At 41.7% G+C, this 15,427-nt stretch overlaps 1 protein-coding gene across 4 annotated transcripts; it reads left to right on the top strand.

The window, feature by feature from the left end:
- Positions 1–249: 249 nt before the first annotated feature.
- LOC306937012 (uncharacterized protein) lies at positions 250–15,231 on the top strand. Of its 4 annotated transcripts, none has more exons than XM_079520688.1 (13): positions 250–530; positions 838–861; positions 1,662–1,749; positions 3,690–3,773; positions 4,331–4,426; positions 6,796–6,842; positions 8,373–8,413; positions 8,552–8,601; positions 10,858–10,903; positions 11,061–11,170; positions 11,628–11,765; positions 12,888–13,072; positions 14,515–15,231. In XM_079520688.1, exons 1-13 carry the CDS (start codon positions 505–507, stop codon positions 14,726–14,728), a joined length of 1,149 nt encoding a protein of 382 aa, XP_079376814.1. In that variant the 5' UTR covers positions 250–504; the 3' UTR covers positions 14,729–15,231. The 4 variants fall into 4 exon arrangements, with proteins under 4 accessions (XP_079376814.1, XP_079376813.1, XP_079376815.1 ...); XM_079520687.1 differs by having other exon boundaries at positions 251–530; positions 8,370–8,413; XM_079520689.1 differs by lacking the exon at positions 838–861 and having other exon boundaries at positions 251–530; positions 8,370–8,413.
- The last annotated feature ends 196 nt before the right edge of the window (positions 15,232–15,427 follow it).

Genomic DNA, 15,427 nt, shown 5'->3' with positions numbered 1-15,427 from the left:
CCTTCATAATATACTCTAAGGTGGAAACTGATTTCTCTTTACGGATCCGGTGTAGAGCCCCGCCTACTGTATCCTGTCATGTGGACACGCTTCCAAACGGACGTTTACATGTCCGCTCTAGACCGGATGCAATGTTCTGCATTCTGCAAGACTGCAGTTATGTTTTCCAAGAGCATGACCACGCCCCCGACACCTCTCAGGTGATTTTCATTGGATAGTGCTTCATTTGTAACGCCGCCCCACCTGGTCCACAGTTGGAGTAGACTAGACGCGACGCGCTCCCCAACGAACCTAATTTAATTTCTAATCTAATCTAACATTACGTTACAGTTATGTGGCCCTGCCACTCTAAAGTGTACATAAAATGCACGTTTTAAAATCGAACTTCATTGACAAACAAACAGCAATTAATTCAGAAGTAAATTTTGAGAGACAATCAGTTTCAATATTGTCACACTTTTGAAGTTGGCACCCCATCATATTCTAAACACAGCTGCAGCTAATATGCCAAGAGCAAGAAGAACTGTACAGTAGGCTACTTTTGTTTTTAATGACAGTGACAAAAAAAATAAACAATTGAAATGTAAGAGCGTACTACTAAAGCCTACTAAAGACAGAACAATTATAGACACTCAAACTGTCAGTGTATTTAACAGAGCAACATCAACAAAATAGTACAATGAAAATGTAAATCTTATATTTTATGGCTGCAGTAGTACGCCAAGTGGATGTTCACTGGAATCACATGACGTGTTATAACTTATATTTGTCCCTCCTCTCTTCCTATAACAACGCGCGGTCATATTGAGATCGCTATCTTGCTTTGGCACAACACAGTCGTACAAATCTACCTGCGACCAGGTCAGTATATCATCAAATTGGATTCGCATGTTGTCTGTCAATCGAATCGAGCGAGGTAGAATGAAAAAAATGTGTTTGTATTTTCCCCAACAACCCACTGCAACTTTGTAGTTAGCTACTGTGGCTAACGTTAGCTTCACGTTCGTCCTGATCTAAACAAACATTTTATAGACTGGAATCGATCCGGTCTGGGTCTTTACCGGACACGGAAACGTTTCTTGCACGTGTATGTGTGCGTGCTAAGGGACCGGATACAGAAGGCGGGCTCTAGACCGGATCACACTGGTTGATTCGCATTCGAATTTAGAAACTAAAACGAGTTTACCGTAAATTAAAACATTACAACAATGACGTTATATTTATCATTATAACGGGACCTCTTGGAGTTGGTGCGTTTTAATAACTATTGTCTGCCGTAAGCTGGATCACGACGATAACGTTAACCATGAGAAAAAGCAAAACAAGTTGCAACTTTTGTTGTTACGGCTATTTATTTGTTTATTTATAAAACGAACATTAAAATTGTTCGTTTATTACATTATATCTCCATTATTTGACCATAGAGTAATTGTAAAATTAACTAGGGACATTGACTATGTTTAAAATGTTTTATTGTGTGTGTGTGTGTGTGTGTGTGTGTGTGTGTGTGTGTGTGTGTGTGTGTGTGTGTGTGTGTGTGTGTGTGTGTGTGTGTGTGTGTGTGTGTGTGTGTGTGTGTGTGTGTGTGTGTGTGTGTGTGTGTGTGTGTGTGTGTGTGTGTGTGTGTGTGTGTGTGTGTGTGTGTGTGTGTGTGTGTGCAGAATGAAGAAGAGAAGGAGGTCCCCAGGTCCATCTCCTCATGGAGACAGTGGTACAGAGAATGAGATGATGAGCTTTTCCAGATCAGAGGTAGTAGTGTGTGTGTGTGTGTGAGAGAGAGCAAAAAAGTATTATTAGCCACATATGCCCATTCTGTATGTAGTACTGTACATGTCTGGTTTTACATGTGCATGTTCATTCAAACCTTTATTTATTCTCGAGACATTGAGGTTTCCCACATTTGCAGTGTTGATTGATTGATTGAAATATTTATTAACAGTTTGCAGAATTACAGTACATTTCAAGCACAAACTCAATACAAAGGCTGTTAACTGTGAGTGGACGACCCAATTAAGCATTACACTTGTTTACAATAGGGTCCACCATGTTCAATTCATCAAAACATTTAGAGACGTACAAATAGACACTTCTATATAGACAAAGAACAGAACAGGAATTCATCATAATGGAGGTAAAAAGGGAAAAGAAACATATACAGTGAGGGAAAAAGGGGAGGGGGGCGGTGGGGGGGGGATTCAGATTTTACGGGGGCCAGTTTCGAATTGCAGCCATCCGTAGGTGCCCTTTGAGAGCGGTTTTGAAGGAGTCAAGGGATTTGCATGTCTTAATGACTGTTGGTAGGGCGTTCCACATTTTGGTGGCATAGGAGCGAAAAGTATTTAGTCCCTTGTTTGTGCCGAATCTGGGTTGTACATGGTTCGTTGCACTCCCTCTGGTGTTGTGGGTGTGGACTTTGTTAACATTAAGGAAGTATCTAGACAGGTACATGGGTATCTTGGTGGAGTATCGAATCTTGTGGACCAGACCCATTGCAAGATGCTGTACTCTGTCGTCGACCCTAAGCCATTCCAGTCTGTCAAAGTGGGCAGGGGTGAGGTGGGTTCGGGGGGTGAGGCCAAGTAGGAGCCTGACCAGTTTGTTTTGGGAAGTCTGGAGCCTAGTTTTAAGGGCCTTTGAGGTGCTGTGGTACCAGGAGGTGCATGCATAGTCAAAGAACCCTTGTACGAGGGCTCCTGTTAAGGTCTTCAAGGTGTTTTTGTTGACCAGTGAGGAGATCCTGTAAAGGAATCTTGTTCTTTGGTTGACTTTTTTGATTACGTTGGTGGCCATTTTATCACCGGAAAGATTAGCCTCCAGGATGGAACCTAGGTAGGTAATTTCATCTTTACGTGTGATAACATTGTCACCCACTCTAACCAAGAAGCCATTTGCCTTGCTGAGATTACTATTGGATCCAAAGAGAATGGATTCAGTTTTTCCCAGGTGTAAAGATAGTTTCTTATCAGCGAGCCAGGTGCAGATTCTACCGAGTTCAGAGCTGAGGGCATTTTCAACCTGCAGTTTGTCCCTGTCCGAGACCAGCAGTGCCGAGTCATCTGCGAACAGGAACAAGTTGCAGTCACAAGCTGAAGTCATGTCGTTAACATATATTAGGAACAGTAGAGGCCCCGAGATACAGTACAACATTTTCAAAGCAATAAACAAAAACAACAAAACAGTGTTTTGTTGTTGTTTTGAAAAGACTGAACAGCAACAAGCATTTCCTCATTTTGATCTAATGCATGTTTAAAAACAGTTGCAGACACTTGGGGTAAAGATTTAAAATTTAAATCTTAAATTGACCGTATGTAATGGGAGAGCAGATCTTTAATTTAAGCTGTAAGTCATTCCACGTGGTTGGGGCACTAAAACAAAAGGCTGTTTTCCCCAGTTCTGTGTTTACATTTGGGACCTTTAGTGTGAGCCAGTGACTGGAGCGTGTCCTATATGTTACAGGATTCCAATCCAGCAGAGCTTTAATATACAACGGTAAAGTCCCATCAATTGCTTTAAAAATAAATGGATACCAATGTTTATTTCGCCTGTCGGCCAAGGAAGGCCAGCCCACTCTGTCATATAGGACGCATAGGACATGTGCATGTTAATTGTATATGAAATTACATTTGTGATTGAATTGGACTGTGCGTGTGCTGTGCATTTATGCATGTGTATGTGTCACCACTCACCAGGTGGAGAAGATGATCGATGAGGCAGTCATCAGTACAGGGATTGATCGTGAAGAACGCTATGAAGTTGCCCTGTACAAACTAGAGGTGTGTGATTGTGTATTTGTACCTTTGTGTGGTTGGGTAACTAACTACGTTACAGAGTTGGCTACCTAAGCAGAGTGAGTATGGTTATGTATACAGTGTGGACCTCATGTTTTTGTATTGTCTTGGTGTTATGTTTTTCTGTGCTATGTGTTGTTTTTGTTGTGCGTGTTTGAACAGACCTGTGATATTGAATATCCTTCGGGACAATAAACATTAATGGCGGACCTGGAAGAGGAGCTCCCAAGGAGAGCAGCATAACGCATGTGAAAACATGGGAGTGGATGGGAACGTTTTAAGTATATTATAATGTTGGTTCAATTCATCCAACCCGGCAGGAATGCCATTGTTTATCAAAATCCAGAGTACGCAATGATTAGCTACTGAAGTGGTGAGATAGGAGGGCCGTGAACCAAGATTTTGGAAAAGGTTGGGGACCACAGTTTTGAATCATTAAAGTAAATTCTGTGAAGAAAACTGATTCTATGACATTTTTTTCTAACCTTACTTTGCGTTCTTCTCTCTCCCCTTCTCTCCCCCTATACCCTTCCCTTTGTTAGGACCACATTAAGAAGGTGAAGAGGAGGGGGGAAGCAGCTTTTGCATATATTAGGAAGCTGGGAATCAGCAGCGCTCAAGTCAACAAACAGGACAAGGTAGGTCACGTGCACATCATATCATATGTTGGCAATAACCATGGATCTGTGTGATATGAACAACTCAGTAGGGATGTGAACAACTCCGTATTTTGCGTTGACGTGTCGCGGGCATTTATCTTTATTTTTATTAGGTTTTTTCCATTTTAAAATACAAGACAGACAGACATACATGACCAAACAAAACATAGGAAATAAAACAAGACAACAGACAACAACAAAAACAAAACAGACCCTCACAAGTATCCACCCGCCCTCACCCTCCCATGCCCCGGGGGAAACAGAATAAGTTACTAAGTTTGAGATTCATGCATTAAAGTAATTAAGATTAAATGCTAGCAATAATGGAAGCAATGTAAAGAAAACAAATTGAACTATTTCATTTTTAAATATATATATATATATATATATATATATACACACACACACATAGCCTACATGTATCCATACACACATATACATACATACATGCACATACATACACATTCATACATATGCGCACACATACGCATACCCGTGCACATATGTACATACATGCACGTACACATATACGCATGATCACAGTATACTCACAGTAGAGGGGGAATATTGGAATTAGTTCCTACTTAAATTGTGGTTAAGGAATTAATGTATGTGAGGAATGGGTCCCAGGTTCTGTAGAAGTTATTCAACGAACCCCTAACAGTGTATTTGTATCATCCAAATGGAGAAAGGGCATTTATCATTGTGTCGATCGCTTTATTTATTTGTTGAAGCACCACAACTGCAGCCTTCATGCTTAGAATTTGCACCAAAGCCCTAATGATACTGGAAATGAGACTTTTTTTTAGTAAACATGTGTTTTAATATCACCAAACATTTGTTTAATCCGTAGACATGCTACACAGACTAAAGACTATAACAAACGAGGCCTACGTTTGACAAATTAGGAAGAATGATGTCGGACTCGGCTCTCCTTCCTGATGCCAAATAATTGTAATGACACAGCACGTTCAACAATATGTAGCTGTATGGGCTGGATATAAACTTTTATAACATCTTATGGAGCGTTCCGGTTACCTCAGCGTATGGAACGCATGAATGCTCGCCCCAAAACGAGGTCACCCTCAAATCTGGCGACCTGGAAACAGTTGCCACCAGGTACTCCTAAACATAACTCAATCCCAAAAATGGGATTGAGTTTAGGGGGCACGGTGGCACAGTCGTTAGAGCTGTCGCCTCACAGCTAGAAGGTCCTGGGTTCGATTCCCGCACGGGACGCTGTGGGCGCTGGCGGCGTGTTCCCTCCTCCGCGTCATCAGTGGGGTCATCACCCATACCCGAGGCAGGGTTGGCGAAAGGGCCTTTGCATGTTCTCCCCGTGTCCCCTAGGGTAGGTAGCCTCACAGAAGACATGTAGTAATCCTGATCTCTAAAACTACTGGTCGGAATAACGTGTTCCTTCCATGCGCTGGGGAAATTCCCCCCTGTCAGGCACTGGGTGAAAAAAATGGGTTGCAAAAATCTTGCGATAAAAAATATATAATTAAAAATGGGAGTGAGTTTTGTTTTGGGGGCGATCGCTCCGGTTACCCGCGAGCTGATGGCATTTCCAGAATACACCTCGCCCTGTCGCCAAATGATGACGAGAGAGAGAACTTACGTTAATGATGCGGCAACGATTGATACGCATACTTTGGACAATCTCCCCCACACACCACGCCCTTATGTGAAGCTCCCATTTCCAAGCGGGCTTTCAAGCATGCACAAGCAGGACGTTAACAAAACTAGTCAGCGTTCTCACAACACAACCAGACCGGACATCATGCACTAACGCAGCACAAAGACCTAACTCTATGACACAGACACACACACAGCTCCTCTCCCAGCTCCTCTCCCATTTGGAAATCATTTTTTACATTTTGAACTGGCTATTTTGGAAAACAATTTGTGTAAAAAAAAAAAAAGATATATATATTTAGAATCGCCAGGAGAACGAGACGACTCATCTTAACATCGCTACATCTTACATACATCTGTAGATGAAGTTTCATCAAGGAAAAGCTGTACACACCCGACACCTGTGCACACTCACTTCATACACATTTCATTGAAACAAGATGGATTCAGGTCAAACATGTCGGCCTTTAGTTTGAGGGTGTTAAAATGGCAGTGTTACTTTGAAGCTCCACACAGGCACTAACTAAATAATATCCCATCAGCGGCAGCGCTAGTGCCCGGCAAAATAAATGCTATAAAACTAATTGGTGGATTTGTGGGTTGCCATTAGGCCCACCTTTTTGGTTCTTCAGCACCAGCTGGACACATGTTTACTGCCCTCAAACTAGAGGTCATATAATTTAAAACCCAACTTGTCTCCTGTCTTACAGAGTGAGTTGCCATCTCCTGCAGTGGCAGCCAAATTGGGCAACTGCAGGTATGTTTATTCTCAGTTCTTTGTGAGAGACCGTGTGTATATGTAAGGTCAACTAATGACTCCTGAAAATGACTGTTGTGAGATTATTATTATGTATTTATTTATTTTCATTATCAAATGTTTTTTTATTATAAGAAAATTGATCATTTGGTGCAAGCAAGTTTGTTTATTGCTGGCATGGGTCTATGAGTACAAATTACAGAAATACAGCCCTCTATATATGCATCAACATGCAATGTTGAAGCACAGAAACAGGATTCCACCCCCTCACTTTTGCCTGATCTCTCTCTCTCCCCATTTTTGCTCGGTTAGTCATCCATTCATGAAACAATACTCAGTCAGTTCCCCTTATACAAAAATCTATTGGAAATTAGACTGATCGAAAGGCTCTTTTAATTATGCAAATCAGATGATCAGAGGTATGGAACGCTTGTATGGAACATACAAGCGTTCAGATCAGATGATCATCTGATTTGCATAATTAAGTCTTTTTCCCAAGTCTGTATATATACGGACGGCGACGCTAGGTGGCGTCATATACCAGGTCCGTATATATATATATATACGTACCCCAATATACGTACCCCATACGGTCTACATTGGTCCGGTTCCTATAGCAATGCCCCACCGTTCCAACTATGGGATTGCAAATATAATCTCAGTGCAAACCAGTTGAAAGGAGGATTTTCAAACCTCTATAAATCGGACTCCAGGATCGCTGTCCTTGGTGGATTTTCTGCCATCCACATTTCGGATTTAATCCATTTAGACCTGAGGCCGATTAAAAATAAGTAACAAAAGGCTTCTAAATCCTAACAGTTTTCGGAAAAACCTATGTTTCTGTCAGTGGTGCTCAACCTTTTTCATGTCAAGGACCCCCAGAATTATCTGTATTTGGCTGCGGACCTCCATCTGAAAATATGTTGTTCCAGGGACCCCCCCAGAAGCAAAGATTTGAGATGAAAACGTTTGCTTTGAAAGAATATATATTCAAAGATTTGCACCACATTTTCACGATTTTTCAAAAATAGCAGATCTTCAATAGCTAAAGTATAACATAATGCTTAAAACATAATATCTGGCACTGTAAATTATGTTGTAAAAGATTTACAATATCCGACTGCCTTTTTTTTTTTACAAGTTGAGAGTGAATAGGCATGCGTTTCACATAGTTTCTCTCCATATCCAGGAAAAGACCTTGAGCTCCTATTCTATGAAAGAGCTTGTTTATCTCTGTTCGAGGGGGGGAGTATGACTCTCTGGGTCCAGATAAACATAAAATGTACTGGTTCAAACTCGCTTCCCCTTATATGAAAATCTATTGGAAATTAAACTGATTGAAAGGCTCTTTTAACTCTATCTCTACCCCCCCCCCCCCCCCACACACACACACACACACACACACACACACACACACACTCTCGCTACACATTGGAACAAGCACACACTGTTTACCTTTTGTCAGAAGCTTGTACGTGGCGGCAGCGTGCAAAGGAACAAATTAATGTAGTGTGATATTTTCATCAGCAGGCCAGACTCGGAGGATCAAACCATGAACATGGATTTAATCGGTAAGGGCCCTATTTATGTGTATTCTATTTGTGCACACAGTCACACACACAACACGCATTGTTAGGAAGTTAGGAACACAGTATGTTCCTGATTTACCCCATTTCTTGTCAGTGAACAGTATATCTTATTTCTTTCAGACAAACACGGACAGAGCATAGATGACAAAGGAGCTATCTTAAAGAAAATGGTAAACGCAATCAATCATACATTCACTCTTTTGATTACTCAATCAGAAAATTGTCCCACAGAATTAATTTCACATTTTAATTATTATCTTTTTTGCCAGGCTATTTCGGTTTCTGATAAGATAATCATGTAATGTGACTAGCTATATCATAAGGCGCCAATTTTATTGTATATTTTTATAGAAGCTTGTTCCATACACACAGCACACTCGTAGGGTATAGCCTATCGTATTTACAATACCAATAAGGGGTTTCCTGGAGTCTGTGCACAGTGCATTCTTTTCACCTGTGATCACATGCAAGCTCACATTTTTTGAATCCTTCTGGTACAGCAACATAGTCCTGTCTTACCAATGTGCACCACCGATAAGCTTTAAGATGCTGCAATTACTGCAGGTGGTGATGGGGACAGTAAGTATGAGTTTGACTAGTGTAAGACTGAACAGTTCTTAAGGAGAACAGAACAGTTGGGGGAGGAGGGGAAGAGAGAAAGAGAACGTTTGGTGGGGAGAGATTCATTGTTGTTCTTTTGCCGTGACTGTACCACGTTGATTTGACTGAGTAAAAGTTTGTTCTAAACTGACGTCTCGTTCTTGTGATAGCACCCAAGTGTTATACTGGTGGCAGCGGTGCTAAAGGACCAGCCCAAAGGAATATTTGAACTCTGTTTCAACGTCGTCAGGAAAAGGACTTGTGAGTGCTTACTGTTGTTTAGAAACACTAGGTAGGCTACTCCGCAGCAAGTTTGCCGGCTAAAAAAAGAAAAGAAAGAAAGAAGGAAAGCGACAAGAAGCTACAATGTCAAGCCCGGACCGAAACCAGGCTGTTCAAGCAAGAGCAGATTTGCCGTTTAGGCTGGAATTACCTGCCGCTTTTACGGGGGAAGGAGAGGAATCATTTAACAACTGGATTACACGCTTCGAGGTGGCGGTCAATGTGTCCTCAGCGCAGGTAAATAAGGCAAAACTATTACCAGCTAAATTGTGTGGACCTGCATTCGCCTATTGGCAGAGCCTCCCTACTGACATCAACGATGATTATGTGAGAATTAAGGAACGTCTAGCTGCAGTGTTTGGCCGGGTGCAGGTTTTGGCAACGTTCCAGACCTATATTACAGCACGGCCACGCAAACTAGGGTTGTCCCGATCGGATCGGGAGATTGGAAATCGGCTCCGATCACATGATTTTCAAAAGATCGGAATCGGGAAGAAAAGGTCGGATTTTTAATTGTCTAATGTAAATCTCAAAGAAAGATGTATAAGCAATGAGATTTTGTAAAAACTGTTGTGTTTATGCTAGTTTTCCTTTTGGTTCCAGTCAGAGATCATCAAACAAAGACTTGTCACACTCAGAGGCGTGAAAGACACCTATGATAAAACAAAAGGAAATGCAACCCCGCTATGCATGATGGGTGTCTGTAGTACTCTCTAGTTTAGGCAGGGGTTACTGAGTCGTTTTAGGTGGTATACGAAAACAAAAAAAGACGGGAAAAAAAGTTACTGCTTTCTTGCTACTGCGGCTTTTTTTTCTATTTTGCAATTTTGTTTTGCACAGGCTAACCTGTAGGTGCTAAGGTTAATGTGTTTGGTTGTAATTTTGCTGTTATAGTCACTGTGAAATGTGGACATTTCTTGATGGGAGGGGGAGTGATTGTAAGACTGAACAGTTTCTAGGGAGAACAGTAGGGGGAGCAAGAGGAGAGGAAGTGAAGAGAGTGGGAGGAGGAGAAGAGAGAAAGTTTGGTGGGGAGAGAATCATTTGTTGTTTTGCCGTGACTGTACCATGTTGATTTGACTGAGTAGAAGTTTTTTTTGACTGAGTGAGTACTAGTTTGGTCAGAGTCGGAGTCAACATGGTTCTGAAATGCTCCCTGGTCGTTTTTCAGAAAGTGCACAATATCTTGAAGTACTCCTCAAGACTAGAATTCCTGCCGTGCTATCGCCCTTAGCGGTTGATTTGACTTGATTGCGTAGTGCACATATAACCTATTTCCAATCACATTACCAGTGTGGACCATGCCATGCCACGCCACTTATGCGAGACTGCTGTTGGGTGGAGATTGCGATCAAGTGAAAGTAAATTTGGTCACGGCCGTAGGCGCATATGAGCAGCCATGGAATTGCCGCCTATGGGATAGATGATTGAAACAAAGGAATTGACCTGGTGCATCAGGTCTAATGTAATTACATTGCATCACAGCACCAGAGTTGTGAAGAACTCTCCATTAATGACAGAACGTTTCTTGCTACTCTCCCCAGGTAAACATACAAAACTCTGTGCATGCAATGCAAGTAGATGCTGAAGGTAAGGTGTCTTCTTTGTACATGTTCTTTGTACACTGCCAACTGATTGCATGTTGCACTTATGGCCAGTTATAGCTATTGCCTCCCTTACAATCACTGTTGTGAATAATTTACATATAATTCTCTACTCTTGTTTTCCTCCCTCCCGTATTCCAAAGCCATGAAGACCATCATACGTAAAGTGAAGGAAGAGCCTCTCTCGCCTACAAAAGAGTCCCCCCTTTATCATACTCCCCAATCTCTGCAGAGCAAAGTAGGATCCAGTCCTGTAAGTGACACTTGAAAATAGAAATGTTTTGTACATTAGCCCCTACATCGTCCAAAATGGGAAAATAAAGTTGTACTGATTCCCGAGGGGAAATTGGCTTGTTACAGTGGCTAGTAACGGCTTGTATATAGACAACCCATTGTCAACTTCAGTCAGCCGTTTACACCACTGGGATGGCTCAAAGTAAACCTGAGCCTGAATAATGGGTAAACAATGTTATTGAATTATTGTATAGGCTAGAACTAGCCTATAAAGAGCGTGTTTTGTTTCCCAGGGTTTTTATATAATCTCGCTGTCTTTTTACCTTTAACATTAATCCTAATTTTGGGCAATACTATAAAACTATATAAAGTGTTGGCGCAAGAGTCAACACACCCAAAGCATAAATGAACCTTGAGTCACGGAGTTGCCATTTTCACCTACCTCCATCCATTCTTCCGTTTGTTCTTATATCCAGAATTGGATAAAGAAAGAAATAGTGTCTCCAGGACATTCACCAACCCATGAGAAGATGAAGGTTGAGGACGAGGAACGCAAAACTCTCAGGAATCAAGTGCAGCAACATCCTGTTTCCGAAGACCCAGACTCACATATGGTACTATTCGCACACACGCATGCATAAACACATGCACGCATGCACGTTTCTGACACAGCAACGCCAAACTGCATGTCTCTCCGTCTCTATCTCAGTCTGTCGAGTGTGCGTACATGCATCTGCATGCCGGCGTCTTAGCTATGCTGTTTCTCTGTGTATCTCTCAGTCTCTCCCTTTATGTATGGTACACATGTAAACAGGTTGCAGGTGTGTTGCACTGCGTGGAACACATGAGAAAATATTAAATATTCTGTAATTTAGTTCTCTGGTCTAATTAATACTCATAAGAAAGTTGACACTGATCTGTGATTAGCCACGGACAGAAGGAAAACACACAGGCAGGAGCAACCACAATAACTCTGGCCCTAGCCTGGCAGAGATAACAAAACTAGGACTGTCAAACGATTAATCAGATTAATCACAGCTTAAAAATTCATTAATCATAATTAATCACCATTCGAATGTCCAAAATATGCCATGCTTTTCTGTATATTGTTGTGTATTATGGAAAGAAGGCGGATATATAGTATACGTTTAACATGCGTATGCATGCATGTATGTTTACATTCTATATATAACAAAAAAAGTGTGACAGGACGTGTCTCTGCCTGTCACCCCGTTGTCGTGATGTGATTTGTGCAGCCTTTTATGGCAATAACCAACTTGTGTTTTTTCCTCATCCAGATAGGACTAGATAGTGGATGGGATGTATGGGGCGGGTCGTCCAAGCATGGATTCATTGCGTTAAAAAATTTAATCTGCTTTAATTTCACAATTTAATTAACTCTGTTAACCCATTTTGACCTGAGATCAGATTCTATATATTTTTTTATTTTTTTTTTCAAAAATAGCAGACCTACAAGCTCGTAGCGCGCCACTCGGTGGCGTGCTATGAGGTTGTAGATCTGCTATTTTTCAATAGCTAAAGCATATCATAATGCTAACTCCAAAAGGGGTTCCTGCCCAAAATGGGTTAACTGAGTTATTTTGACAGCCCTAAACAAAACATCAACAACCACAACACATTTTGTATTATCAGTGCAGCGGATGCCTTGTATCTCTGATTTTATATTTCTGACCCTGTGTCTCATCCATTCTGGGCTTGTGCTCTTATTGTCACAGGATGACTGCAACTACCCTCCTTTCCCCCCAACACCGTTTCCATTGGAATTTGATATTGGGGCAGCCTCCTACAACATCCCCCAGGCGCCGACCATACAGCTGGCCAGAATCAAGCATCCCCCTGGCCTCTCTGTGCTCTGGAACATGGAGAAGGACCCATCAGCTCCCCCAATGGACCTCTACAGGTATGACAACACAGGGGTGGCAGTGGCTCAGGAGGTAGAGTGGCCGCTTAGGACGATCCCAACCCCCCCCCCCCTCTGTCATCGGTGTATGAATGTAATGTACAATCATTGTAAAGCGCCTTGGATAAAAGCGCTTAAAAGCACCATCTACCATTTACAGACACAATAGTTGTCCTGTCTTTTATTTAGGGATCTCTTTGAAGGCTACCTGTGAAACCAAGGTTCTAACTTAGAACTAAGAAATAGGCATTTTGTTTCCTTTTTTAGTGAGACAAAGTATTAGGTATGCTATACAGAATTGACATCGAATTACTGTGCTCTACTTCCATATAAAATGAGAAACTCTTCTGATTGAGGAAAAAAATATATTTTTTTTTAACTTGGACATAAATTATAGTTTATAAAACATAATGAACCGATTACAACTCAAGTTCAACTTAAAAGATCAGACCATTTCAATGTCAACTTATTGTTGTTTCAAGGTCTGGTATGATAATAATAGCTTCAGTTATTTAAAGCTAGTGCATGGGTCTTCAAAAAGGAGAACAATCGTCATTTATAGGGTTGCATATAAAGATCCGCCCCTGCCTGTCTGTACTGTGTGCACTGCACACGCTGTCCAGGGGGCTGCTGCCGTGTCAAAACTCTGGGACTCTAAAAGTTTGGAACACCCCGAGTTGTAGATATTTCTCTGCCTCAGTAGTGATAATGTTACATAATGATGATAATGTTACAAAGTAGAGTATGGGAGCTTGCTTTTTGTAAACGTCTTTTGGTCAGGGCAGGGCATCATAATGTAACAATAATTCTTCATGTTTGGTAGGATTAGTGTTTGTTATTGATTTAAGGTTAGGTTTAGTTAATTAATCTTGAATTAAGAGCCAACACAGAGCAATATTTCCCACCACGGACTCGTAGTAAGCTCGCGTCATTGACTGTGTCACCAGACTTTCCACCTCGGGGGACAGTCTGGACTGTCTGGTAACCACGGAGCAAAGAGGCAGGTGGGGGTGGGTCTTTACGGAACCCTATCGGGGGTTTGAATGACGCCAATTACTACAGGCAGGGTGCCAAATCTTTCCAGTCAATGATGTATATTGTGTAGTGGGCACAGGGAGGTTGCTGCTTCCTCTCATGGCCACCAGATGGAACCAGCACAGGCTTTCAACAACCATCTCCATTCACCTGGAGATGGTGAGAAGATTCTAACCATGTTTTGAGTAGCATGGGAAATTCACAGAAATTCTTCTCAGAACTTGTGCATCCCAGATGTCCTGCCCAAACTAGTTTGGAAAGCCTGTCCGAATCTTTTTACATCGGAAGGCACACGTATTGGCCTTAATTCTCTACCTTCCTACGTTTCTTTCCCCCATCTCCATCTTTACCTCCCTTGTCCACTTCTATCTTAACTATTTCTTCTCTCTCCCCTCTCCCCTCTGCAGTGTCTACATGACGGTAGAGGATGCGAAGGGTAGCGGCGTCTTCAAGGAATGGAAATCCCTGGGCGAGGTGAAAGCCAGAGAGCTGCCCATGTGTGTGTTGGTCAACAAGTATAGACCTGAATACAAGGTGTGTTTCACTGTGGTGGGTAAAGACACTTTTGGACGCTACGGAAACTACAGCAAAGTTGCAACCGCAACACCTCCGGCTTCCTAAATTTGTCGTTCTCGAACCTTTTCCGTGCCAAGGACCCCCAGCAGAGAAGATTTGTGTTAAATCATTTCAAGTTTTTCAACATACTTACAATTTTTCTAAAAATGTTCAAAATTACCAGATGTACAAGCTTGCAGCACAGCACCGTGAAGCTGCTATTTTTAAATAGCCATGTTAACAATTTTTGACCCCCTGGAACCCCTCCAAGGACCTCTTGGCGGTCCCCCGACCCCACCTTGAGAACCAATTCCCTAAATAATAAATATATACTGTAAATGTGTTTAGATCTTTATACATCTATATACTCTGTCTCTCCCCTTTTCTTTGCAACCCCCACTATTCCTACCATTTGTTTCTTGCTTTCTTCTCATCTCGATGACTTTTACCCAATGTAATATTGCTTTAGTCTGTCCAGTGTGTTTGTGTAATGTATTCTTTGATTTTGTACCATTTTTGTACATCATTACACCAGCTCATTTATATGAAATAAAATTCTGTCTGATTTACTTGTTAACTTATGCTCCGCTCTGTCCTCCATGCCATTGTGCTTGGATGTGGTTCTAAAAGGCATACTGTGTTCTGCGCAGGCCTAAGTGTTCACTACAATCAAATTGCAATGAAAAGTATGTATTTGACTCGTGTATCAAGGAAAGATTTTTTGAGATGTTGATATTGCTACTTTCTTTTAAAATCTGTGCTGGG

The sequence above is a fragment of the Electrona antarctica genome (assembly GCF_951216825.1).
Source record: "Electrona antarctica genome assembly, chromosome: 14".
NCBI lineage: Eukaryota > Metazoa > Chordata > Actinopteri > Myctophiformes > Myctophidae > Electrona > Electrona antarctica.
The sequence above is the reverse complement of the archived record's forward strand: the minus strand, read 5'-3'. Positions and strand labels throughout refer to the sequence as shown.